General features: G+C 40.1%; 2 protein-coding genes across 4 annotated transcripts in view; both read right to left on the reverse strand.

The window, feature by feature from the left end:
- DSC3 (desmocollin 3) overlaps window positions 1–19,189 on the reverse strand; it is a 40,630-nt gene extending 21,441 nt beyond the window's left edge. The window contains exons 1-6 of one of the 3 annotated variants that reach the window (XM_081252233.1): window positions 16,715–19,189; window positions 10,407–10,491; window positions 8,431–8,630; window positions 6,750–6,869; window positions 2,723–2,878; window positions 863–1,007 (exon numbers count right to left, since the gene is read on the reverse strand). In XM_081252233.1, the coding sequence (XP_081108359.1) occupies window positions 863–1,007; window positions 2,723–2,878; window positions 6,750–6,869; window positions 8,431–8,630; window positions 10,407–10,491; window positions 16,715–16,783 (775 nt within the window). In that variant the 5' untranslated portion in view covers window positions 16,784–19,189. The remainder of the gene's footprint in view (window positions 1–862; window positions 1,008–2,722; window positions 2,879–6,749; window positions 6,870–8,430; window positions 8,631–10,406; window positions 10,492–16,714) is intronic. The other 2 variants (XM_081252232.1, XM_081252234.1) reach the window with 2 other exon arrangements.
- DSC2 (desmocollin 2) overlaps window positions 1–25,527 on the reverse strand; it is a 308,378-nt gene that overhangs the window by 232,784 nt on the left and 50,067 nt on the right. The window lies entirely within an intron of this gene.

A 25,527-nucleotide genomic window follows, 5' to 3' on the forward strand; every position in this document is an offset into this window, starting at 1 on the left:
CTAGGTTTCCTAAACTCCAAAGCAACAATAATTTTTTAAATTGTACCATGTGAGTAATAAAGAGGTTAACATCTATGACATCAAATTATCAAACTAAAATATAAAAGGTAAGAGCAGTTACAACAATCCAGTGAAGATCTAAGTAACTCCTAGAAACTTTAATAAGCAAGTTAGTTAATCCTCTATGGTGGAGTTCACTTCCTTTCAACTTTATTGTGAGTGGTTATTCTCCATATTGCAAGTCTCAGAAGACATTAAGAATGCCACATTTAAGGGCCTATTGAAGTGAAACACTTTGGTTTTCCACATGTGAGAGCAAGTGTTTAGGATGGAGAACACACAATGCAAGTTTCTCTAAAGTTATTCCGGTATTCACTTTAAATTGGAAGTAGTAAAGTAGTTGTTTAAAGAGAAGAGACAATATAGATAAGAGCTTTAAAAATTGTATCCTCAGTGGACATCATTCAACACCTTCCTAAATAAAACCTAATAAAACTATCTACATTGATTTTAGTTTTATCGTACATTCTACCCTGCATGTCTTCCCTTGGAGCTAGGAATAATGACAAACCCACATAATAATAAGATGAAATAAAGTATATAAGCCAAATATGGTACAAAGCTTGAATAACTGTTATCTGCCTTTATAATTCATTGGTATCATACCAACAACACTACAAACTCCTATAATACCTTGTAAATTACACATTGATTAGATTTGCTAGGATTAAATGTATTCTGGTAAGTAGCTATTGGTCCAGGGTCATCTCAGGATGCCCTGGCTTAGAGTAAAAACTCAACCTCTCAAACAAAGTATATAAACATTTAATGTAGCACACTTTACTCCTAAAAGTTGTCTTACCAATTTTACTGCTTTCTGGAACTTCAAAATTATAAATTGCTTCTGTGAAAATAGGGTGGTTGTCATTTTCATCCTCCACTATGATGAGCAGTGGAAGAGGTAAGTCTGCTGAATACCCATCTGCAGTTGACGCATGGGCAATCAGCTGTAAAAGAGTGAAAAGCAAGTTCAACAGTCCATTATAAAAGATTCCAGCATGAAAGAATACTATGCTTTATCTACTACCTTCTCTGCAAATCTTTTCAATAAATCACTTCAAAAATTCCTATTCAATGCTTCTTTAGTTATCAAAACATCAAACATAGAAAGACTTTAACTACAGTTAAAAGTATCCAATGTTTGGTAGAAGTGACTACACTTCAAATAAAACCTAAGTCAGAGTACAGAGAATCAGAGACTACTTAGGTCATGAGACTAAGGAATTAAATGTGAATATGGAGATGTGGATTACAGTCCTTATTCTCCCCATAATCATAAAATTGTATTGGGAAGAACAGTTAACCTCCCTGCAATGGGGAAAATCCTGACTATATCATCTAAATAAGGCAATGAGTCCCAACTTTGTCACTACTGAGCCCCTTTATTGTTTAACCTCATAGATCACACATTTGTAACAAAAAAAAAATTCTAACAAAATACATTTAACAGTTTCCACATTACTAATTAATCAAAAGCAATGTAATGTCAAATAGAACTTATTTCTTTTTTCATTTTTAAAAGATTTTTTAAGAAACAATTTTTCCATAGTTAAAAGTGCACTATTTCAATTATAAAAGAAACATACTTATCATGATAAATTTAAAAATTCAGTAAAGTACAAAAGAAGAAAATTAAAATCCATGACCTACTACCCAGAGATAAGTACTGTTCACATTTGATGTATTGCTTCAGTCCCTTCTGTGTATATATTTGTACACAAAAATTGAGATCATACTACTGTAAGCTTATATCCTTTTTTTCCAAAAAGCAAACAAATTTGACTTTATGCTGTAACCATTTCCCAAAGCCCTTAAACATGCTTTGAAAATGGGATTTATTGGCAGTCTAATAATCTACCACATAGACATACTGTAATTTATTTAACTAGACCCCTATCAGTGGACAAATAGAACGTATTTCTATTCAGCATGAGATTACAACACTGAGTTGAAAATTTTCCAGCCAAAAGCAAAGAAATGTCATGTGGTGAACATCAGTCAAGTTTACTTACCCAGCATCTCTTCCCTCTTCTTTTAGGAAGAGAATCCCTCTTTCCTATGGGGAATCGGTCCCCCTGTACCACATGACCCCAGAGCATTGACCATATTACACTGAAAATTGTCTAAATGATTCCCCATTGATGTAAGTTCATCCACATCAGAATGCTGGCTTATTATGCCTTGTTTGGACTTGGTCTCCCAGTTTTGCTTCCTTATATACTTCTCAGATATCATCAGATAATTAGACAGGTGGAACAAAGACCAAAAAAGGAATAACAAAAAACACAGAGCAGAAGAGGGACACTGGAAGAGGACCCTTCCAATCAACTGTGGCCCTGTCTCGGAGAGAGGAGAAAGTACCACGACCAGAGAGAGAAAGAGAATCTCATAAGCAAAACCAACTCCTGCAAATTTGCTGGAATTTACATCCAAATACAATTAAATTTCTTGGCTTCATTTCAGGCTTACCTAATACAAGTTGAGATAAAGAGCAGACCAAGTATTCCAAAATATTATACAATCTATTTCCTTTGTCTTTCAGATCCCCTCTAAGAAGAAGTTCAGAAGACAGGAAAGAGGAGATGTGCTATCAGAAGTTTAGTTTAGACTCATAGTTTATAGTTTAATCATTTAAAGTTATGTGTATCAATAAAACTCCTACATCAAAAACATCATATTCTTCACGATCCACAGGCTGGGTACAATACAGATTTCCATTGACTCTATCTATGAAAAACAGATTTAAAGGTTCTTGGTCAACTCCACGCCCACTTATTGAGTAGAAGATGGTATAGTTCTGTGCCGCGTCAGATTGAATCTAAGAGGAAAAAGCATATGTAAAAAATTTTTCATGAAAATGCTATTTTTAAATACAACTTATATGTTTATATTTTTTTATTTTAAAGAGATGACTTTAATAACATAATAATCACCTTTGTCACTTCATCAACATGCAAAATGGTAATGAACAATGGTAATTTGGCAAAAGATTTTTTTAAACTGCTCAAATTTAATGAAAACAATGTTCAACATAAATAGTAGCCAAAGACAACCTCATATTAAGGCACAGTTTCCCATCTAGTGATTTGGCAAAGGTAGGAAAAAAACAATAATAACCACTGTGGACAGGGGTGAGGCAAACAGGGACTCTCATATACTGTTGAAAGGAATGCCAGTTGTAATGTTCCTTAGGGAGGGGAATTAACAAAAATTAAAAGAATGAGAATAAACAGGGAAGACTCTTCCCGGCAGAGGAAACAGGAAGTGCAAAACAACCCGACCAGGGTCGTTCCTGGAGTGTTCAAGGAGCAAGGAGGCCACTGTGGTTGGAATAGAGAGAACTAGGGGGAAAGGAAGTCGAGAGGAGGACGAATGCAGTAATAGGGCCACGGCATGTAAGAGATTCCAAGGATGGTGACTTCTGCTTGGAGTCAGACAGGGAGCCATTGGAGAATTTAGACAAGAGTAGTATCTGATTTATATTTTAGAAGGATAATTCTTGATGCTCTGTTAAGATTAGACTTGGGTGGGCAGGTAAAGGAAGAAGCAGGAAGGCCATTTAGAAAGTTACTGCCAAGAATTCAGGGGAGAGAGAACTGTTTGTTAGACCAGCGTGGTAGCAATAGGGGTTGTGAGAAGTGGTTAGATTCTGGATATAATTTGAAGATACAGCCAACAGAATGTGCCAATTGGTTGGCTGCGTGGTGTGAAGACAGAAATCAGGGATGACACTATGTCAGTGGGTACAAGTATCCCCTGATGTCTATTCTGCCTATCTTCCTTAGTATTAGAATTTACAGTTGAACACAAGATTGCCTGGAAGAAAGACTTTTCTCAGTCTCCCTTGCAATTAGGTATGACCACACAAAAAGTTCAGGTCAGTAGGGTGTGAGCAAAAATAACACATGCAGGGGCTTCCCTGGTGGCGCAGTGGTTGAGAGTCCGCCTGCCGATGCAGGGGACGCGGGTTCGTGCCCCGGTCCGGGAAGATCCCACATGCCACGGAGCGGCTGGGCCCGTGAGCCATGGCCACTGAGCCTGTGCGTCCGGAGCCTGTGCTCCACAACGGGAGAGGCCACAACAGTGAGAGGCCCATGTACCACAAAAAATATATATATAATAATAATAATACATGCAGGATCCAGACTGTACTCTAGAAAGTGGAGGAGTGTGTTCCCTCAATGGGACACAATGATGAGCCATCTTCAACCTGGAAGGATGGCCAAGCTTAAAAACGAAAGAAGCCTGGGCCCCTCGTGATTTCTCAAATTAGAATCTCTTTACCAGATCACACGTTGACATGAAAGGACTAAATCTCTGTCATGCTTTAGCCACTATGATTTGAGATCTTGGTAAAATGTGGCTGTATCCTTATCCTGTTATAATACAGGAATTAAAATTTTAACTATAAAGAATGGATGGATATGGTAAATTGGGGCTCAACATCGATTTCACCTCCTTCTACTGTGTCCTCTCATAGTATAGATATTAGAAAGATTCAGATAAAAACAAACCAAAAACTCTCCCTTTTCCAGGGTCTCTTGAAATGAGAGTTCTGAATTAAAATACAGACAGTCAGGTGTGCTTGCATGAAATTTGGAAGCCATAAAGGAAATAGATGCCTCCTTTTTGCTGCTTCTACTGTTTTTGCTGGCATTTTGTGGTGCATTTTTTTTTTCTTTTTTCCTGCAGCAGCAGAAGTTCTAGTGGTTTTTCACAGACTTTGTGGATGTTGAGAGACAGGATATAGATCAATCTTTTTGTGGACACTGATGGGAGCAGTTAGGATTGTTTTGGAGCTGCAATTGGAGGAGCAGCTTCCTGCCTGTGGTGGTTCCTTGCCCAGTGCTGCTTCCTGACCATGGCAGTGGCACTTTGGCTCTAAAATGACTGGCTTCCCCATCATGAAGAAAGCAGTATGTCCCTTGGTTATAGATTCCGTGGGGTAACTAGGAGATTCGTTCCTGAAAATTCAACCTAAAGTTTGTTTCTTCAGTCTTCCCAACAATTCTGTAAACTGTTTAATACACTATAGTAAATCCCTCTGTTAATTCCTTAAAGAGAATTGTGCTCTCCACAGCTAAAACCTTACCGAATGGACTCTACTGCCCCAAGAACTGAAAGGATGGAGCTGCCATTAACTGAGAGGGGAGGATATTTTTTATAAGAAAACGCAAACATTTGATTTTTATACGTTAAGTTTGAAATATCTACTGAAATTCCAGGTGGGAATATTAATTAGGCAGTTTGGGCTGGAGATATGAAGCCTTAAGTTTCCAATGTATAAAAAGTACTTAAAGCTATGAGGCTGGATGAGATCACCAAGAGAGTGAATATAAATAAACATTACACAAGGTTCATAGTCTGAGCCCTGGAGCTCTCCGAATTTAGAGACTGAGGGGTCAGGGTGGTGAGGGTTGGGAGGATGTGGGAATGAAGAAGAACCAGCAAAACATACTAAGAATGAGTGGCCAGTGAGAAAAGTGGAAAACTAGGTGAATGTTGTCCTAGAAGCGACGTGAAGGAGGAGGGACAGGCGAGTTAAATCAAATGGACACACAACAAGGAAATGAGGACTAGAAGTGGTGACTGGTTTAACAGTGCAAAGACCAAAATTACCTCTGATCAGTACGAGTTTGGTAAACAGAAATCATTTCTTAATATGCTTTCACCAGTGCTTAAAGTACAATAATCTAAGAGAAGAAACAAGGGTCCAGAACTGGATAGAATTTTCTACAAGTGTGAAAGACACTGGAAGTAGAGTTAAAAACATAAACAAGTAGGACACAGGTGGCACCATTGGTATTAAACATCAACCACAGTAAAAGAAATTTAAGGGAAAAAGGCAAGCATGATGCCATAGCCTCACCTCAGTCATTATTTCCATTGTGTATATTCCACTTGGATCTTTATGAAAAGTAAACCTGACCCTGCTTAAAAATGACTTGTTTTTAGGAACAAGTTAAACTATCTAGCAGAGCACACCTGGCCAATTCTGGGTGGACCCTACCTGCCTCTTCTGCCCCATCTCCCTGCTCCAAGCCCATCACACACAGGAAGACTAAGCTCTGTGAGCTCCTGCGAGGAGCCATGCTTGCTTGCACCTCTGTCCCCCTCTCTTCTTCCACAATGATTTACCTTCATGACACTCTCCCATCCTTCAGGCTTTAGCTCAGATGCCTCCCCCTCTAAGTTTTTTTTTCTGTTTTTTACAGCATTTCAGCCCATGAATTCTCAAATCACCCCAACCCAGCCCCATCTCAGCACTCATCATGCAGTATTGCAATCATTTGCCTACTTCTATCTTCCTCACTAGACTCATAAAATACATGAGAGCAAAGGCCATGACTAAGTGTATTTCTAGCTTCAGTACTTAGAGCAGTGCCTTCCACAGGACAGGGTAGGTGCTCAATAGCCGGCTGCTAAGTGAATGAATAAACTAATAAAGATCATTTAATGGCTGTAGAATCTTTCTCATATTATTATTATTAGTTTTTTAGTGATTTTCTAGTTTTTCTCATTATTAGCTTTTTAGTGATTTTCCCATTTTATGTACTTTTATGACTCTCCATGAATATCTTCAATCAAATCTGTTGATTTTTAAATGTTTAAAGAGTTATTAAAACCAGGACAAAACAGACTCTTGGAACTAATTTAGCAATCCCAATCAGAAGGAATGGAAAACCTACCTGTTGAAGGAACAAAGGGAAAGGGCCCAAGGAATTCTCCAGCATTGAGCAGGGGAGAGGCGCCCATCTCCTCTTGGAACGCCTGAGAACAGTCTCTTTAGTGTGTCTCTTCCTCAGTACCTGAATTTAGAGAAAGAAAATTGACAATAAACAAAAGCATCACGGCCTACTTCATTGTAAAATAGTGGATGGACCATAAATCTAACACCTCTCTGGAGGCTCAGTGTCAGGAATTTCCATGCTGAAACTAAAGACCAGATAATAAGGTCTTCTTTGTGTTAGAAGGATAAGAAAGAATGTATCCAGATTTTAAAGGTTTCATGGGGCTTCCCTGGTGGCACAGTGGTTGGGAGTCCGCCTGCCGATGCAGGGGATGCAGGTCCGTGCCCCGGTCTGGGAGGATCCCACATGCTGCAGAGCGGCTGGGCCCATGAGCCATGGCCCCTGGGCCTGCGCGTCCGGAGCCTGTGCTGCGCGGCGGGAGAGGCCACAACAGTGAGAGGCCCGCGTACCGCAAAATAAATAAATTAATTTAAAAAAAATAACAAAGATTTCATGAACCAAAGAATTTCATTTCACATACTTTTCCAACACTGACCATACTTTCAGATTAGGAAAATTATCACTGTATTCTCAGTTCTTCCTGTTCCATCCCAAAATGCGATGGAGAACACATCCTCTTTCAGACAATCTATAGACAGCACTTACTTGTTCTTTCTGCTAAAACCTCATGCTCTTGGGTGAACTATAGTGAGATAATGCGTGTTCTTCATTGCCTGAACACTCTACCTGCACTGTCCAATATGGTAGCCACAAGCCACATGTGACTATTTAAACCAATTAGAATTAAATAAAATATAAATTCCATCCTTCAGTTGTATTAGCCACATGCTAAGTAGCAGTAGCCATTAATATTGGGTGACCATATCACACAGTGCAGATTACAGAACATTTCCATCACTGTAGAAAGTACTATTGGAGTTTTTAGTGATTTCCATCTAAGCAGTCATTTAAGCATTTAGATGACTTTTTCATTACTACATTTCACATCGATTAGTTGTAATCCAGTGAGTACTTTCACAACGGCATTCCTCATGACATGGAATTTAGAACTACAGTCAACAATCACTGAGTGGTGGCTACTACCATTCAGACGCATACATACTCCAGGATTTCCATCCTATTTTAACATCAGAATCACTGTGGCACTTGAAATCAACCTCTTATTCACTGCGAACTACTGCACTTAATATTAATTTAGCATGTACCTATTGACTATGGGTCAGGTGTAAATGAGGCTATAAACACAAAAGGGATTGATTCATGCCCTTAAACAACTACAGGTAAATTGTTTGCATTAATAAAAAATTCCCAATGCTACAACAGAGGGATAACCAAACTGACACTGGCACACAAAAGCAAGGAGACTTTAGAGGTGGAGGAAACCTTCACAGAGGAGGTGTCATTTAGATTTAACAAAGTAAGATCCAATGTCTAATCAGTGTTGAAAAGGGAAGGGGAAAGAAGGAAGGGAGGAGGAAGGAAGGGAAAGCAAACAGAAGGAAGAGAAAAGATGAGGAAAATAAATCCTATTTTTTCTTTTGTCTTCTTTGCAACTTTTAATGAGAGTATTTAAATGAGAAGAAAAACATGCCTGAAAATATCAATGTACTTTGAATACCTTCTTCTGATGTTCCAGGAGCACAGGAATCTCTTTCTGTATCTGATTCTTTGAGTCAGAAAGCCATATGGTGAAAGATCTTTTCTCATCAGACAACACAACAGCATGGGCTGTGTATACTGACCCATCTTCTAGAACTCTGAAATCAGGATCACTGGATTGGATGTGGTCTGCAGATCCGAGGCACTCTTTCAAATTAACTGCAAGTAGGAATTTCCAAGTTGTAAAGAAACACATGCAAAAAGAAAAAAGTGTTAAAATAATTTATACGATCTTCAAAATCCTGAAGTGAAATGAAATGGACCAATCACTCTGCATTTATCAAATATCTTAACAAGACTCTTTACATGTATTTTTTAAAAGTGATAATACTTTCTCTGTTAAAAAAATGATAGTTCTGGATTGTATATTTGTATTAAATAAGGTGTTTTAAACCTTTACATGCTTCTAAGAGGTTTATGAAAATGATCTTCCTATTAAAGACGTCTGTGTGTTGCAATCATGACAAAGCTGAGCTACATGCCCGCCCACACACCTGGATAAACAAACAGAAAAGTTTTCCTTAACAATATAGTCTGAGTCTTTTAAGATACACCTGTGTTAAGCCAGAAGTTACACACAAAGAGTGACAGAGTGTATGAGTTTGGCAAATAGTCAAGTAAGAAAAATCTTTAAATTCTTCCCACTAGCAGTTTTCTGTCACATCCCCTGGACCCTCACCAACACCCCCGGGGCCCACAGTTCTCTTCGTGTTCCTGTTCCTTGCTTTCCCGGGCTCCCCAGTGAAATTCTATGTGGAATTTTCTCCCCCTGGGAATTTTCCCAAGTAAAAAGTCATAAAATATAAGTATCATACAAGTGTTTTGATACTTGTATCAAAAGTATCAAATCCATCCCATTCTTCCAATATCTGCTTTGACAGAAACCAAACTGATACATTAATACACACTTAAGTAATATCATCTCAAAAGATTCATGTTACCCATGTATAGTGTTTTCACTTTAATCCAAATCTGTCACAGATGGAAACGTTAAGTCAAAATGAAGTGAACATCTTTAGAAGTGATGACATATTTCTCTCGTGTTCACATTTTTAGCAGAGTGATAACCTCTGGTCTATTCCCCTGGAGGAACACTCCCAACTTCTTTACATCCTCTCCTTTCTTCCTTCCCAGAAATGGGACACTCTGTTGAAAATTAATGTGGCGTCTCTGGGACAAGCTATATCTCTGAAAAAAAACATGATGCTTTCCTCCAATATTCTCTGTACCACAGGGAAAGTCCACCTGGGCAGAGCTTCCCAGCTGTTGGGAAAGTGTGAGGTTCCCTAACTTCTCAAGTGTGCAAATGGCTGATTAAGCTCAGTTTTGAATGGAATAGCTCACCTTGTTATATTTCTCACTGCAGCTATGGCATTGATAAAAATACTGTTCTGATTCTCTCAGGTCCTTACCTATATCTCTCCAGTGCTTAGAATCCTAGAGTAATGAAAGGGCTACATTCTACATGTAATTCTTTGTGTAATTTTTACTGTTAAGACATAAGTGACTACAAAAGCATGGATTAGCACATGTTCATTAGAATCGATGACAGAATTCTATAGAGTTCTAAAGAACAGAACATATATTTTAAACTTGACTTGTATCTAATTATTGGTTCTGGCTAATTCCAAAAGGCAAAGATTGGATAACATGCTCTTTCCAGCATAAGTAAATTAAATTTCTGTTTTAAAAACACTGTTTTGGGCTTCCCTGGTGGCGCAGTGGTTGAGAGTCCGCCTGCCGATGCAGGGGACACGGGTTCGTGCCCCGGTCCGGGAAGATCCCACATGCCACGGAGCGGCTGGGCCCGTGAGCCATGGCCACTGAGCCTGCGCGTCCAGAGCCTGTGCTCCGCAACGGGAGAGACCACAACAGTGAGAGGCCCGTGTACCGCAAAAACAAAACAAAACAAAACACTGTTTTGAAATTGCTCACCTCTGCCAACCACTTTGTCTGCCTCTAGTTTGGAAGGTATATGAAATATCACCTTTTTGCAAGCTTCACAAGCAAAACTGAAGACCTAGGAAAAAATGGTCACATTAATACAGTACAGAATAAAGAACTAAGTTTTAGATATGCAAGATATATAAGTCCTAGAGATCTACAGCTAGCAATACTGTATTGTATACTTAAAATTTTTGCTGAGAGTAAATCTTATGTTAAGTGTTCTTACCAAAAGAAAATAATAATAATATATAAAGAAGGTGAGAGGAAACTTGGAGGTAATGGATATGTTTATGGGATAGATGGTGATGATGTTCTCACGGGTACATACTTATCTCCAAGTTCATCACGTGGTGTACTTTGAATATACACAGCTTTTTGTGTGTTCATTTCACCTCAATAACATAGTTTTTAAAAAAGAATAAAAACAAAGCCATATGATCATCTCAATAGATGCAAGCAATTAACAAAATCCAACGCCGACTTACAATTAAAAACTTTCAACAAACTAGGAATTCAAGAGATTTTGCTCAATGTGATAAAGGGCACCTATGAAAAACATCCTACTTAACAGAGAAAGACTGAATGCTTTCCTCTGACATAAAGAACAAGACAATGATGCCTACTCTCACCACCTCTATTCAACATTGTACTGGAGGTTCTAGCCAGGGCAATTACACACACAAAAAAATAAAATTAAAGGCATCGGGGCTTCCCTGGTGGCGCAGTGGTTGAGAGTCCGCCTGCCGATGCAGGGGACACGGGTTCATGCCCCGGTCCGGGGGTATCCCACATGTGCGGAGTGGCTGGGCCTGTGGGCCATGGCCACTGGGCCTGCGCGTCCGGAGCCTGTGCTCTGCAACAGGAGAGCCCACAGCAGTGAGAGGACCGCATACAGCCAAAAAAAAAAAAAAAAAAAAATTAAAGGCATCCAGATTGGGAAAGAAGAAATAAAATAGTCTCTATTTTCAAATGGTATGAACTTGTACGTAGAAAATCCTAAGGAATCCACTAAAAACTATCAAAAAAAAATAATAAGTGGTTTTAGCAAGGTTGCAGGATACAAGATCAACATACAAAAACCAATATATATATATACTAGCAATAAAAAAATCTGAAAACAAAATTAAGCAAACAATTCTATTCACAATAGATATCCCATCATCAAAGATTAAAAGACGTATTCCCAAAATTCATCTAACAGATTCAGTGCACTCCCTATTTAAATTCCAAATAGCTTTTTTTGCAGAAATTAAAAATCAATCCTTGAGGAAATGCAAGGGACCCAAAGACCCAAATAAACTTGAAAAACAACAAAGTTGAAGGATTTCCCAATTTCAAAACTTACTACAAAAATACAATAATCAAGGCAGAGTGGTACTAGTGTCAGGACAAATATATAGATGAATGGAATGGAACTGAAATTCCATAAATAGGCCCTTACATATTTAAAAATACATTATTGGTTTTGTTTGCTGCCACTTATTTTAGTATTTCAAATATATGTCCACAAGTAAGATCAGGCTACTACTTTTCAACTTCATACCATCCTCATAAAATGAGTTAGGGAGAGTTCCACTTTTTTCTGTTCTTTGAAACAACGTACATAAGGTAGAGATTATCGGTTCCATATAATTATGGAAAAATTCACCTATCCAGGTCTGGGCTTGATGGATATGACAGTGTGTGTATGTGGAGACATATGGCTTCCAATTCAAGGTCTTTATAAGTCTATTTACAGTTTGTATACCTCCTCGAGTCAATGTTGGTAATTTGTATCTTGTAGAAAATTGCCTATTTTGTCTCTTTTCAAATTAACTAGAATAATATATTAATATTATTATCTACTTTTTAAAACATCTGTCCTCTCCATAACTGTGCCTCTTTTTATTCCTAATATTGTCTTATCTGTGCCTTCTCTATTTTTCACTTGTTCAGTCATAGCAGGTTGGTCTATACTTTCAAACGATAGCATTTGGTTTTGCTAATCCTCTATATTGCTTGTTTCTTTTTCCTTTAACTGTTCTTCATAAGATATATTCTAAGTACACGTGTATTTTAAGAAATAATAAAAGAAACACGAGGGCACTTACCTTCAAAGTTAAGAAATAAAACATTACTATTATTTTCAAAGTCTCTATATAACTCTCCCTAACTGCATTTTCTTCTTGACTTCAACCTCTCCAAATTCACGTAACCACTAATGAATGATATTTTTTTGTAAATCATTTACTTCCGCATTTCTGCTTAATTTTATCCCATGAGTATGTATCCCTAAAGAAGATTGGTTTGTTTTGCCAACTTTAGCCTTTAAATATATGTAGTCATATGCCAATTATATGCAACTTGATTTCTTTCCTCAAATTATGTTTGTGAAATAGATACATGCTGAATATATGGCAGCAGCCCATTCATCTTCGTCACTGTATAGTACATCACTGGAAAGCAGGTACAATTAATTCATTAATATAAGGGATCGATATTGGAAAGGATGATATTCATATATAGATTTCAGTTATGCCATGTTTCCTGAATTATAAAGAAATTTGATACTATGTTTGTGGGGATTGGATATCTTACTGAAAATAAAGTAAAATAAAATAAAATAAAATAAAACCACCATTAGATTAGCAATGATGAACTAATGACTTTTAAAGGTATTTTTAAAGTAACTTTTGTACAGATGAGTGCCCAACAAAAAAAAATACAACATACAAAAAATTTTTAAAGATTAATGAATTATGGATTGACTACTTGAGTTATAAAAGAATTTATTTTAATAAAGAACCCTCCAGGACAACTTTAAATATCTGACATAAAACTTAGAGTTGCGAGCAACTTTAAATTAAAATGTAACAAATTAAGTTTTAAAAAATGATAATATAAAGTATTATCTACTCTAGTCTGGGAAGAATGAATTGCTTTGTTTCACTTTACAGTACTGTCAAAATTGTATTAATTGTATCATAGAAAGTTTATCATACAAATCATTAAATCCTGATGGAACTATCTAATGCCAAAGGGAGAGTGAAAACACAGGCATACCTGCCAGTGTTTCCTTTTTCGTGCTGTTGTTCAATTTTAGAGTGAATACGCAAGGCCAGCTTTCTAAAATAACACCTTTTCCAACAGAGGAAAAAGAAGCCAAAGAACAGAAATTTATAGAGTATCTGAAATATAAAGGAGATCTTGACTGAGCATATCGGTTACAGAATTTTCAATTCGTCGTTTCTCCTGTGGACACTTGCCATCTTCAAGATGGAAATCTTACATTTCAAGTTCTTACCCCCCTGAATTGTAGGATTTACCTTTCTGTATTCTCAAGTGCTTTGATGATTCTACTAAATTTCTTTCTAACTAAACTCTGTATGATGGGATTCTAGTTAAATGGAAAGCAGGATTAGCTGCAGGTCACCAGAGATGCCATATATGGGATGGCAACTGCCACAAGGATTACAACAGGGCCAAAAAATGTGCACAGCTTACATGTATTTAGTGACTCAGAGAGTGCTGCACCATTTTGCTGTATCTCAATATGAACACCAATAATCCCCATTAAAGAAGGTAGGTGATAATGCACTGATATAAATATATATTACAACTCTGACTTCCTTAAGATCGTGGTTTTGAAATAAACTAGTTCGCATTTACTTCTTTTATTTGTCCTAAGCTTTTTCCCCACTAGTGCAAAAGATAATAGAAAGTATTATACTCACTTTTATTTTAAAAATTGAATATGTCAAATGTTATCAAGAACAATAATAACAAAAACGTCTGTTAAAGGAGTCACATTATTCTCAAATGCTATAAAGTCTGAAAAGATAGAATGCCCATTTGTCAACATAGGTTGCAGGCAGAATTTCACATACTCCAAGGGGAAAAGCATGTTATGTTATAAAGAAAAATACGATTTTAATTCCTTTTGAAGAGCCCTCTTAGCAAGTGATAGATTAACCATGTCCAAGTACATACCATTTATAATATATAATAGTAAATATAATTCCCAAAGTGGATTTGATATGACAAACAATATTCAACACACATATAAAAGGATCTCATTATTTATAACAGGGCAGAAGACATCTGAGCAACTGAGCTAATGTGAATTAGTTTTCACCATTCCTAACAATTTTGCTACTTTAAAAGGAGAAACATTTTAAGAGATACTCAATGCTTTCAACAATAATGGGATGATCTGACACGTTTCTCTTCTAGTTTCCCCCTCTCCTTTCTTCCTTTTCTTTGTATATATGTGTGGAAGAATGATTAGGAATTGTAGTTAATTGTAGCAGTTTGGAGTATACTGAGGATAGAAAGGTGGGAAAGGGATGCAGATTCAGGAGAAAAGTGCAGAAGGGAAGATTCCACAACCTATGGGCAGCTCAGTGGGAAAGCTAACTCCTTAAAAGTCTCAGTTTTCTGTTGAAGAGCTCACTTCAAACAAGGAATTGTCTTTGAGAAATCCATTAAGGGATCCATAAAATGAAAACTGCGTTTCTAAAATGTTATGCCCTTAATATTATACTGAAAAGTGGAGAGTCCTAGGAGTCAAAAGGAAATACAGACATAGGATGGTCAACAGAAGTCTTATTTATCCGTCTGGACAGAAATTGAAGTTGTCTGTAAACTGGGGATTGCAGGTGAAAGAAATTATTCTATATACACTCTCTAGTATTCAAGTCTCCAGATAGACCATTTAATCTAAACTTTAGGAAATTCTTTAAAAAATTAATCCTAAAGGAAGTCATACACTAAAGCTGATGCTATCTCTGTTTAGATGTACAGGCGCCTTCCTGCCTTGCCGGGCCCCAGTACTCCCACCACCACACCCCGCCACCCGGACAGCTCCTCGCATTCCACGCCCTCCCCTCCAGCGAATACACGAGAAATCTTGAGAACACAGCACGTCCGCTGTTTTCTTCTCCCCATTCCGGGATTCCTTTCGCAGGGAAAACACAAAACGCTAAATTCACGCTTTTGAACATATTAGCTGGAAACACTTTCAAAGATATCACAAAAGGGCACACTTTGAGAGCAGTTCCCACTTGTAAAGAGTCATTTCATCAGCTCATTTTGTTGGAACAGCCGCCTGACAGGTCGACGCCCTCATCTGTACAATTCCTTGTCCATAAATATATCTTAGATCATAACTATTAAACCATTATTCATAACTCGATGATTCAAAGAGAGGTCAAAGCTTGCACCCACACGCCCTGCTTGGGGGCAGAGAACAGCAAGAACCCAAGTAGCCAGAGTCGACCTGCTCCCGAGCCAGGCTGGTCCTCTCGCCACCGGACCAAGCGCGGGGCAGTCGGGAGTTCTCAGCTTCTTTCCAGAGCAACTCTTGAGCGCAGCCGTGGTCTCCCCCGCAGCTCCGCGTAATCGCACAGAGTTCCCGATTTTTCGCTTTGTGTCTCGCGAGTTCTCCGAGACTTGTCCGTACCTTCCTCTCGGGGTGGAGCTCATCTTGGGTCTCAGGTTTCCTGGGCACAGAAGACCCCAGGCTGGGCTCTGGGCTTGCGCAGTCCTGCCTGGAGTCGGACAAAGAACCACCTAATCCCACGCCTCTCCCAACACTCCTCTCAGCCTGATTCTATCCCCTCTGCCACACCCCACTCCCCCATCACACCGCCGAACCAATCCCCATCCCTAATCGAGCCGCACGCCCTCACGCCCCAGGTACACTCCGGGTGGCCAGCTGGGGTGGACCGCTCCGGTGAGCTGCTTCAACGGAGGCAAAACCTGGAAGCCGTTTTTCAGAGGTAACTCAACGCCGGGACTCAGGGGCACCGCTCCAACCCCTCCTCTCACCAGCGTCCCCATCCCAGGGGACCCTTGGGTAGGGGGTCAGCCCCTGTAACTCACTCAGGGATCCTCCAAAACCTAACCCAACACTCTTCTTCGCTCTCTACCCAAACCCACCCCAACCATCATCACCAGCCCTAGGAACCAAAAAAGGAGCGCGAACCCCAAGCCGGCCCACTCGCCACGGAGCACGAGAGAGCTCAGCGAAGCGAGAGTCCATCCCGTAATTCAAACAATCGAACAAGTCCGAAACAAAACCCTCAGTCCGGAACTGACTGAGGACTCGTTTCCCATCCTCATCCCTCAGACCCCGAATCTGGCTCGTCTGTGCCCCGCCTGCCCCCACGCCCAAGATGGAGCTGAGCCGCGGATGTCACCTTTCGGTCGGCTTCGCCCCCACCGCTCCCCGTGCAGGACCAGGGCCCATTCGCCCCCCTGCCGCACCCCGGCTCCGGGTAGGTGGTCGCACCCCACCCCGCCCGGGCTCTACTCACCACAAGGGTCAGCAGTAGCTGCCTGCAGAGGGCTCCGCGCAGGGAGCTCTGGGGCCCGGCGGCGGCCATCGGGGCGCGGGGCCGGAGAGGAGGACGCAGGCACCGGGCGGGACGTAAGAGACCAGAGCCCGCCGAGGTGCAGCGGCGCGGAGGTGCACTTCTTTCAGCTGCTCGTTTCGTCGCCCGGGCCTTTATCAGCCTTGCCTGCCCGAGAGCGTTTTCACTCCTGAGACAGGATTGGACTCGGGAGACGCCGAGCCGCCCCTCCTCGTTTTTTCTCTCAAGTTTTATCACCGCGAGAGCCTCTGGGGAACTGCTCAAGCCTGCCCTTAGGCTTCTCGGAGGCCGCGCCGGGTGCTCGCTCGCGGGAAAGCTGTCCAGGCCACCCCCTCTCTGCCAGCTCTCCCACGCCCCTCCCCCCACCTGGCTGCCACGCCTTTCGCCCAAAGCTCAGTGGGGTCTTCCTCGCAGACAATGCTTAGCGCGTTCCTACTGCGGAGCCCAAAACCGCCTGAAGGGATCCCTGCCCCAACACGGGCGCTCCTGGGTGCCAGCAACACCCTTGTCATTGGGCCAGCGGATCCTCCCTTCAACATCTGATCAAATGCTGGGCAAAGTCTCCTGGTTAATGCAAAATATATGTATTCTACCCAAATTTGACTCACACGATAAGATAAAGGACGGGAGGGGAAATTATCCCAAGAGGAATGAATAAGTTGACACTTGATATACCAGAAATTGAAAGCAAATAAAGGAAATTCTGATATCTTACCATTTTCACGCACCCAAAATATGAGGGATTACACTCAAAGCTTTCATTTCCTGCCAATCTCGTGGCCTTATCTGAGTCTTCTAAGAATTTGTTCTTCTTATATGAAATTATTGATTTGAGTAATTACCTGGTAATTGTACTAAGACGCAATTTTTCAGTTTGTGGTAAAAGAAAAATCTACCACACAAAAGCTTCTAGTCTAAAATGAAGCTTCCAGATTCAATATCATTCGACAAATGTTTATCACTGCCCAGAGCTGCACAGGCACTGGGGCTGGAGGAAAGGAAATTAACAAAACCCAGTTCCTGCCCAAAGCAACTCAAAGTCTATGAGGGAATAAAGGCATTCATCATAGCCCAGTATGCTAAACCTTTTAATAGAGAGGAAGCTTACAACACTAGGGCACATTCTTTTGTTTCTCTCTAGACTGAGTTTTGTGGCCCCACCTACTAGACTCAGGATGAACACCCTCTTACATATGTGTTGTTGCTTCTTAAAGTTCGTGTACAAGTTCCAAGGTCAGGACCCTCAGACACTGCCGATTAATCAGAGAAGGCACTAAGGCCTTCATTCATCCCACCCTGGTCACCCCAATAGGCTGCTTGTCTAAGCCATGTGTTTCCCTAAAACTCACAGGCCTAAACTCTCAGGACTCAAACCCTAAGCTGAGCTTCCCAGTCCCATCTCTGAGGCATGCAAGGCTCCTATGCACCCATCAGAGATCCTGTTTCACCTCTGGAGGCCTCATATGGAAGAGCTCTTCCAACCTCAGAGAACGCTCTCCACACTTCACTCCAACCATTTTCACCTCCCATCCTCCAGACCCTCACCTTGACCCATGACCTCGAGACGGAGCCTCTCAAAGTGTCCTCTGGCCCCAGGCCGACTTTAGAAACAAGCCAGGATGATAGCTCTCATCAGAAATCAAATTGGCTAGCACTTGATTTTGGACCCTCAGCCTCCAGAACTAAATAATGCTTGCGATAAGAACCAACAGAGAAAAGGAGAAGGGTAGGAACATGTTTTGGGCAAAGACCATAGTAATAGCCCTAGCGGAGCTCTCAGGAGTCTTGTAAGGGTTTCCCACATCAAGGAAATAGAAAGGAGTTTCTTCAGAGCCACTGGATGGAAGACCTGTGCTGAGAATCAGGTTAGAAAGGTAGTCTCCTAACAAACCAGGCTGAGGAGTTGAATTTCATCCTAGAGGAGATGGAGAATCATCCACTCAATCTGTAAGAAAGATGATCACATTGGGTGAGTTAATGGGCTCATTAACTTCATTAATGAACCTATTTCTGTCATGATATAGCTTTTCCTTAATATTAGGAAATAAAAGATTTGAAATGTTTTTCTTTATGCTCAGTAGCCCTAGTTTTCAGTGATTTCAACTTTGTCTAATAGAGTCTGACCTGATTACTACTGTCTTCCATGTGACTAAAACCTTTGAGATAGCTATCATTTGCTGTATAATTAAGGTGATTGTTAAACCTACTGACTATATATGACAGTTACTCTGAGCTTCTATGTTTGGCTTCTACAAAATAAAAATTATAGGAATCTATTCCAGAAATAGCGTAAGAAAGCATATCGGTGGTATTTTCTATTTGCATTGAAAAATTCTAGGTGCAATATGAATATTGAATAATAACAATATGAAGTATAACTATCTTGGAATTTCCTGTTTTGCTAAGACATGTATTTGTCCACCATGAGTATATTAAAGTCCTAATAAAAAGCAATGTGTTTTTATAATTTAAAAAAGAATCTTCATAGGCAGTTATAATTATAAATATGACTTGAAGACAAATTTAAAAATTGCTTTTATTTTTCCTGTGGAGATTATAATTTTAAATGAAATTGTTGAAAATTTATTTAAAACCTGAGCTTTAGTTTGAATATAGTTAGAACTGGATGCCTTCTATAATAAAACTAAGTTTAAATCATCATGAGTCATCATAAAGCATAAAGAGTTATTCTGAAATGTCTTTACTTTAATACCCTGTACCCCAAACTGGAAAGTCAGTTGGAAGTCACTACTAAAAGAATAATGTACAAAAATGGGAAAGAAATATTATTTTTCCTTGTTGTCTTCTCAGTTTGAGGGTAAGAGCAGCAATAAATAGAAGATCAAAAATGGAAGGTGCTCTTAAGCTAACGTCTAAAACTTCAGGGATCCAGGTGAATTGTCAAATTTTCAGTAGAAAGCAAACTTAAGATCATCAGGAAGAGTTCTCTGTAGCTAGGAGGAATCTCTGGCCACAGAAAGGGTAAAGACCCTAAGAGCTGGGAGCCGACTCCTAGCCTACTGAGAAGGCTGCCTTGCACAACTCCGTGCCCACAGGTGCTGGTCTCACACACCCACTCACCTCAGTGGTTTATATGGGTGGTGACACCGCAAATGTGGGTCCCCTCACACACGCCTATAAAACACAACCGGTACAACTGTATGATGTTTGGAACAAATTTGCTGGTAAGGGAAGAGATATTTATGAAAAGCTTAAATTAAAACCAAGTAAAAGTTTCATGTTGAATAGTCTTACTAGTGACACAGAATGAGTTCTGCCCTGAGACATTAGCTCCGAAGCATTTGTAGAATATTATTTAGGGTAAATAGTCATGGTAATGAACAGTATTCAAACAAATTGCTTGCTGGAGCAAGAGTGGGAAATACTGTACAAACATGTACTCAAATGCCAGGAGTGTTCTCAGACTTAATTTTTAGAAATTAGCTCCCCTTAGTGTATCCACTTGCTCTTTTAGAGAAGGCTCTTCCCTGTTGCTTGGCAACTGGGCGGTCGGATTCTCTCATCTCCACTACTGTTTTCCTCTAAGAGTACTAAGTTCTGCTACTGCCCTTCCGGCCTCCAGGAGAGGATGCTGCTTTTCCTGTAGCACCTTTCCCAAAGTGTGGTGGTAGGTCCTCCACTAATTTCCCACAGCGTCGCTAAGAATGGCCTTGATTTTTTTTTTTTTTTTGGTCATTTAAAAAGACTGCTGGAGACAGTTGACGTCAAGAGTAACCTATAATATTGCACTGATGCTCAGGAAGAGAGCCATCCCACGATCTCCATCAACCTCATGGCAAGCACCCCTCCCAGCTCTATTTCCACCCCCTTGGAAATGCTCCAGGAAACAAAGAGAACCTCGAGCCTAGACCAGAATGAGCCCTGGCCTCCCAGGGAACAGAAGTTTACCTTTCCTCCTATTCTGTGCTGTGTCCTTACTCCTGAGGATTAATTTCTACCCAGAGTGATTGACAGTAGGATTACTCATTTCTTCCTGGAGAAAACATTCCCAGCCACAGAGGTGTGACCTTTCACTCTAACCTTGCAACAAACATTCAAAAATTGAACATTTGTACATCTCTCAAACTCAGAAATATCCAGTTTAAGTAACACCATGATAATAGTCCAATCCAGATAGGGTGTGCCAGGCTCAGAAAGGCTCCCTTTCAGTCTATCCTTATTAATAAATGATTCGAGAACTATTACACTGATTTTACTCTCCCTCCATGGAAATCTTCAGACACCCTGACAAATAGCCTCTCTTCTGCAAACAGGCCTTTCAAGGAGAGAGGAATTGTCTCCTGGTGACTTCTCACCAGGCTGGAAGGAAGACGGATTTCCACACAGACAACAACTCCATTGTGTGAGTGATAACTTCGTACATTAACTAGACAAACCCAGGGTAACAAAGCCCTGCTACAGGGTCAGTTTAGTCCCTCTTATCTTGGAATCATCCCATATCCTTCGCTTCATGTCAGTGTGAAAGTCTCTTCCCACCGGGTGAGGCTTTAGTTTCTCCTATATGTTCTCATGTCGCCAGGAGAGCGCATTGTGTGCATCTGTTGTTCAAAGAGCATTACTCATGGATGAAGGCTACAGGTGTGACTGGGCCATGTGTCATTCATCTGATTCATTGGCCAATCAGCCTTCTTTTTTCCCAGAAGTTTAGGAGGACCATCCCTCAAAATCAGCTTGGGGAAGTGGCAGACCCCCAGCTCAGATGCCTATCAGCTAGCTCAGGAGTGGAGAAGCAGATTTTCCCACCAGTTCTCTATGGGCGGTAAATTATTTAATTCAGCAGTTATTATTTATTGGTTTTAATTGTTGATTTTATTTTTAATTATCTACTCATTAATTTTATTTACTCAAGATTTATTCATCTTGATTTGTTTTTTTCTTTTCAGCCTGCCCAGTTTCCCAAGGCCTTCTGTCACTAGATAAGGAATAGCTTTCTACCAATTAGCTACTTAGTGTTCACTGAACAAGCCAAACACCAAGGTTCTTTCCTTGCACTGCTTTTAAGCATCATACTTGTGTTTGCCATTCAACGTTATGATAAGCTGCACTTTTCCCTAATTGATAAGTTCTAGTCTTAACTTACACACGTCTATGTAAGGTTATACCAGATCCCTATTCCTCTAAACAACCCTGATGCAGGGGTCTTACCTGAATGTTAAAAGAAAAAGAGAGAGAGAAGCTAGAAATATTCCTATTAGGCACATAGGCATGTCCCAGAAAGCCTATTTTGTTGTCCCTTTCTCCTAAGGTTGCAGTGTTCTTGACATGTGCAATAAAATTGGCTGCTTCTCCCAGATTCCAAGTTCTGTTTGGATGGTGGTCAGAGAAAGACTTGATCTTAACTATAATATTTCACTTTAAAAATGAGAATCTCTGACCAAAATCACCATTTCAGGCCCCCAAAGTAATAAATAGTACTTTTAGACATCTCAAAATAAATTATTCCAAACTAACAGAGACATCCTTAAGAACTTTATTTCCTACTCAAAACAATGTTAACTAGAGCCCTGAACCAAGATGGTGGAGTAGAAGGATGTGCTCTCACTCCCTCTTGTGAGAACACCAGAATCACAACTAGCTGCTGGACAATCATCAACAGGAAGACACTGGAACTCACCAAAAAAGATACCCCACATCCAAAGACAAAGGAGAAGCCACAATGAGATGGTAGGAGGGGCGTAATCACAGTAAAATCAAATCCCATAACTGCTGGCTGAGTGACTCACAGACTGGAGAACACTTATACCACAGAAGTCCAACCACTGGAGTGAAGGTTCTGAGCCCCATGTCAGGCTTCCCAACCTGGGGGTCCAGCAATGGGAGGAGGAATTCCTAGATAATCAGACTTTGAAGGCTAGTGGGATTTGACTGCATGACTTCCACAGCACTAGGGGAAACAGAGACTCCACTCTTGCAGGGCACACACAAAGTAGTGTGTGCATCAGGACCCAGGGGAAGGAGCAGTGACCCCAGGGGAGACTGAACCAGACCTACCCGTTAGTGTTGGAGGGTCTCCTGCAGAGGCGAGGGGTGGCTGTGACACTGGCAGCAGAAGTTCCAGGAAGTACTCCTTGGCGTGAGCCCTCCCAGAGTCCAATATTAGCCCCACCAAAGAGCCCAGGCAGGCTCCAGTGTTGGGTTGCCTAAGGCCAAACAACCAACAGGGAGGGAACACAGCCACACCCATCAGCAGTCAAGTGGATTAAAGTTTTACTGAGCTCTGCCCACCAGAACAACAGCCAGTTCACCCACCACCAGTCCCTCCCATCAGGAAACTTGCCCAAGCCTCTTAGATGGCCGCATTCACCAGAGGGCAGACAGCAGAAGCAAGAAGAGCTATAGCCCTGCAGCCTGTGGAAAAAAACCACATTCACAGAAAGATAGACAAGATGAAAAGGCAGAGGGCTATGAACCAGATGAAGGAACAAGGTAAAACCCCAGAAAAACAACTAAATGAAGTGGAGATAGGCAACCTTCCAGAAAAAGAATTCAGAATAATGAGAGTGAAGATGATCCAGGACCTCGGAAAAAGAATGAAGGCAAAGGTCGAGAAGATGCAAGAAATGTTTAACAAAGACCTAGAAGAATTAAAGAACAAACAAAACAGAGATGAAAGCTACAATAACTGAAATGAAAACTACACAAGAAGGAATCAATAGCATGATAACCAAGGCAGAAGAATGGTAAGTGACCTGGAAGACAGAATGGTGGAATTCACTGCTGCAGAACAGAATAAAGAAAAAAGAATGAAAAGAAATGAAGTCAGCCTAAGAGACCTCTGGAACAACACTAAATGCAACAACATCTGCATTATAGGGGTCCCAGAAGGAGAAGAGAGAGATAAAGGACCAGAGAAAATATTTGACGAGATTATAGTTGAAAACTTCCCTAACATGGGAAAGGAAATAGCCACCCAAGTCCAGGAAGCACAGAGAGTCCCATACAGGATAAACCCAAGGAGAAACACACTGAGACACATAGTCGTCAAACTGACAAAAATTAAAGACAAAGAAAAATTATTGAAAGCAGCAAGGGAAAAACTACAAATAACATACAAGGGAATTCCCATAAGGTTAACAGCTGATTTCTCAGCAGAAACTCTACAAGACAGAAGGGACTGGCATGATATACTTAAAGTGATGAAAGGGAAGAAGCTACAACCAAGAGTACTCCACCCAGCAAGCATCTCGTTCAGATTCGTTGGAGAAATCAAAAGCTTTACAGACAAGCAAAAGTTAAGAGAATTCAGCACCACCAAATCAGCTTTACAACAACTGCTAACGGAACTTCTCTTAGTGGGAAACACAAGCGAAGAAAATGGCCTAAAAAAACAAACCCAAAACAATTAAGAAAATGGTCATAGGAACATACATATCGATAATTACCTTAAATGTAAATGGATTAAATGCTCCAACCAAAAGACACATGCTTGCTGAGTGGATACAAAAACAAGACCCATATATATGCTGTCTACAAGAGACCCACTTCAGACCTAGAGACACATACAGACTGAAAGTGAGAGGATGGAAAAAAGATATTCCATGCAAATGGAAATCAAAAGAAAGCTGGAGTAGAAACATGCATATCAGATAAAATAGATTTTAAAATAAAGAATGTTACAAGAGACAAGGAAGGACACTACATAATGATCAAGGGATCAATCCAAGAAGAAGATATAACAATTATAGATATATATGCACCCAATATAGGTGCACCTCAATACATAGGGCATCTGCTAACAGCTATAAAACAGGAAATCAACAGTAACACAATAATAGTGGGGGACTTTAACACCTCACTTACACGAATGGACAGATCATCCAAAATGAAAATAAATAAGGATGCAGAAGCTTTAAATGACACAATAGATGAGATAGATTTAATTGATATTTATAGGACATTCCATCCAGAAACAGCAGATTACACTTTCTTCTCAAGTGCGCTCAGTATATTCCCTGGGATAGATCACATCTTGGGTCACAAATCAAGCCTCAGTAAATTTAAGAAAATTGAACTCATATCAAGCATCTTTTCTGACCACCACGCTATGAGATTAGAAATCAATTACAGGGAAAAAAGCATAAAAAACACAAACACATGGAGGCTAAACAATACATTAGTAAATAACCAAGAGATAAACCACTGAAGAAATCAAAGAGGAAATCATAAAATAGTTTATAGCTATACAACCCTACCTCAAGACACAAGAAAAATCTCAAATAAACAATCTAACCTTATACTAAAGGAACTAAAGAAAGAAGAACAAACAAAACCCAAAGTTAGCAGAAGGAAAGAAATCATGAAGATCAGGGCAGAAATAAATGAAATAGAAACAAAGAAAGCAATAGCAAACATCAATAAAGCTAAAAGCTGGTTCTTTGAGAAGATAAACAAAATTGATAAACCATTAGTCAGACTCATCAGGAAAAAGGGGAAGAGGACTCAAATCATTAAAATTAGAAATGAAAAAGGAGAAGTTACAACAGACACCGCAGAAATACAAAGCATCCTAAGAGACTACTACAAGCAACTCTATGCCAATAAAATGGACAACCTGGAAGGAATGGACAAATTCTTAGAAAGGTAGAACCTTCCAAGACTGAACCAGGAAGAAACAGAAAATATGAACAGAACAATCACAAGTAATGAAATTGAAACTGTGATTAAAAATCTTCCAACAATCAAAAGTCCAGGACCAGATGGCTTCACAGGTGAATTCTATCAAACATTTTGAGAAG

Source organism: Mesoplodon bidens, assembly GCF_964165515.1.
Source record: "Mesoplodon bidens genome assembly, chromosome: 13".
NCBI lineage: Eukaryota > Metazoa > Chordata > Mammalia > Artiodactyla > Ziphiidae > Mesoplodon > Mesoplodon bidens.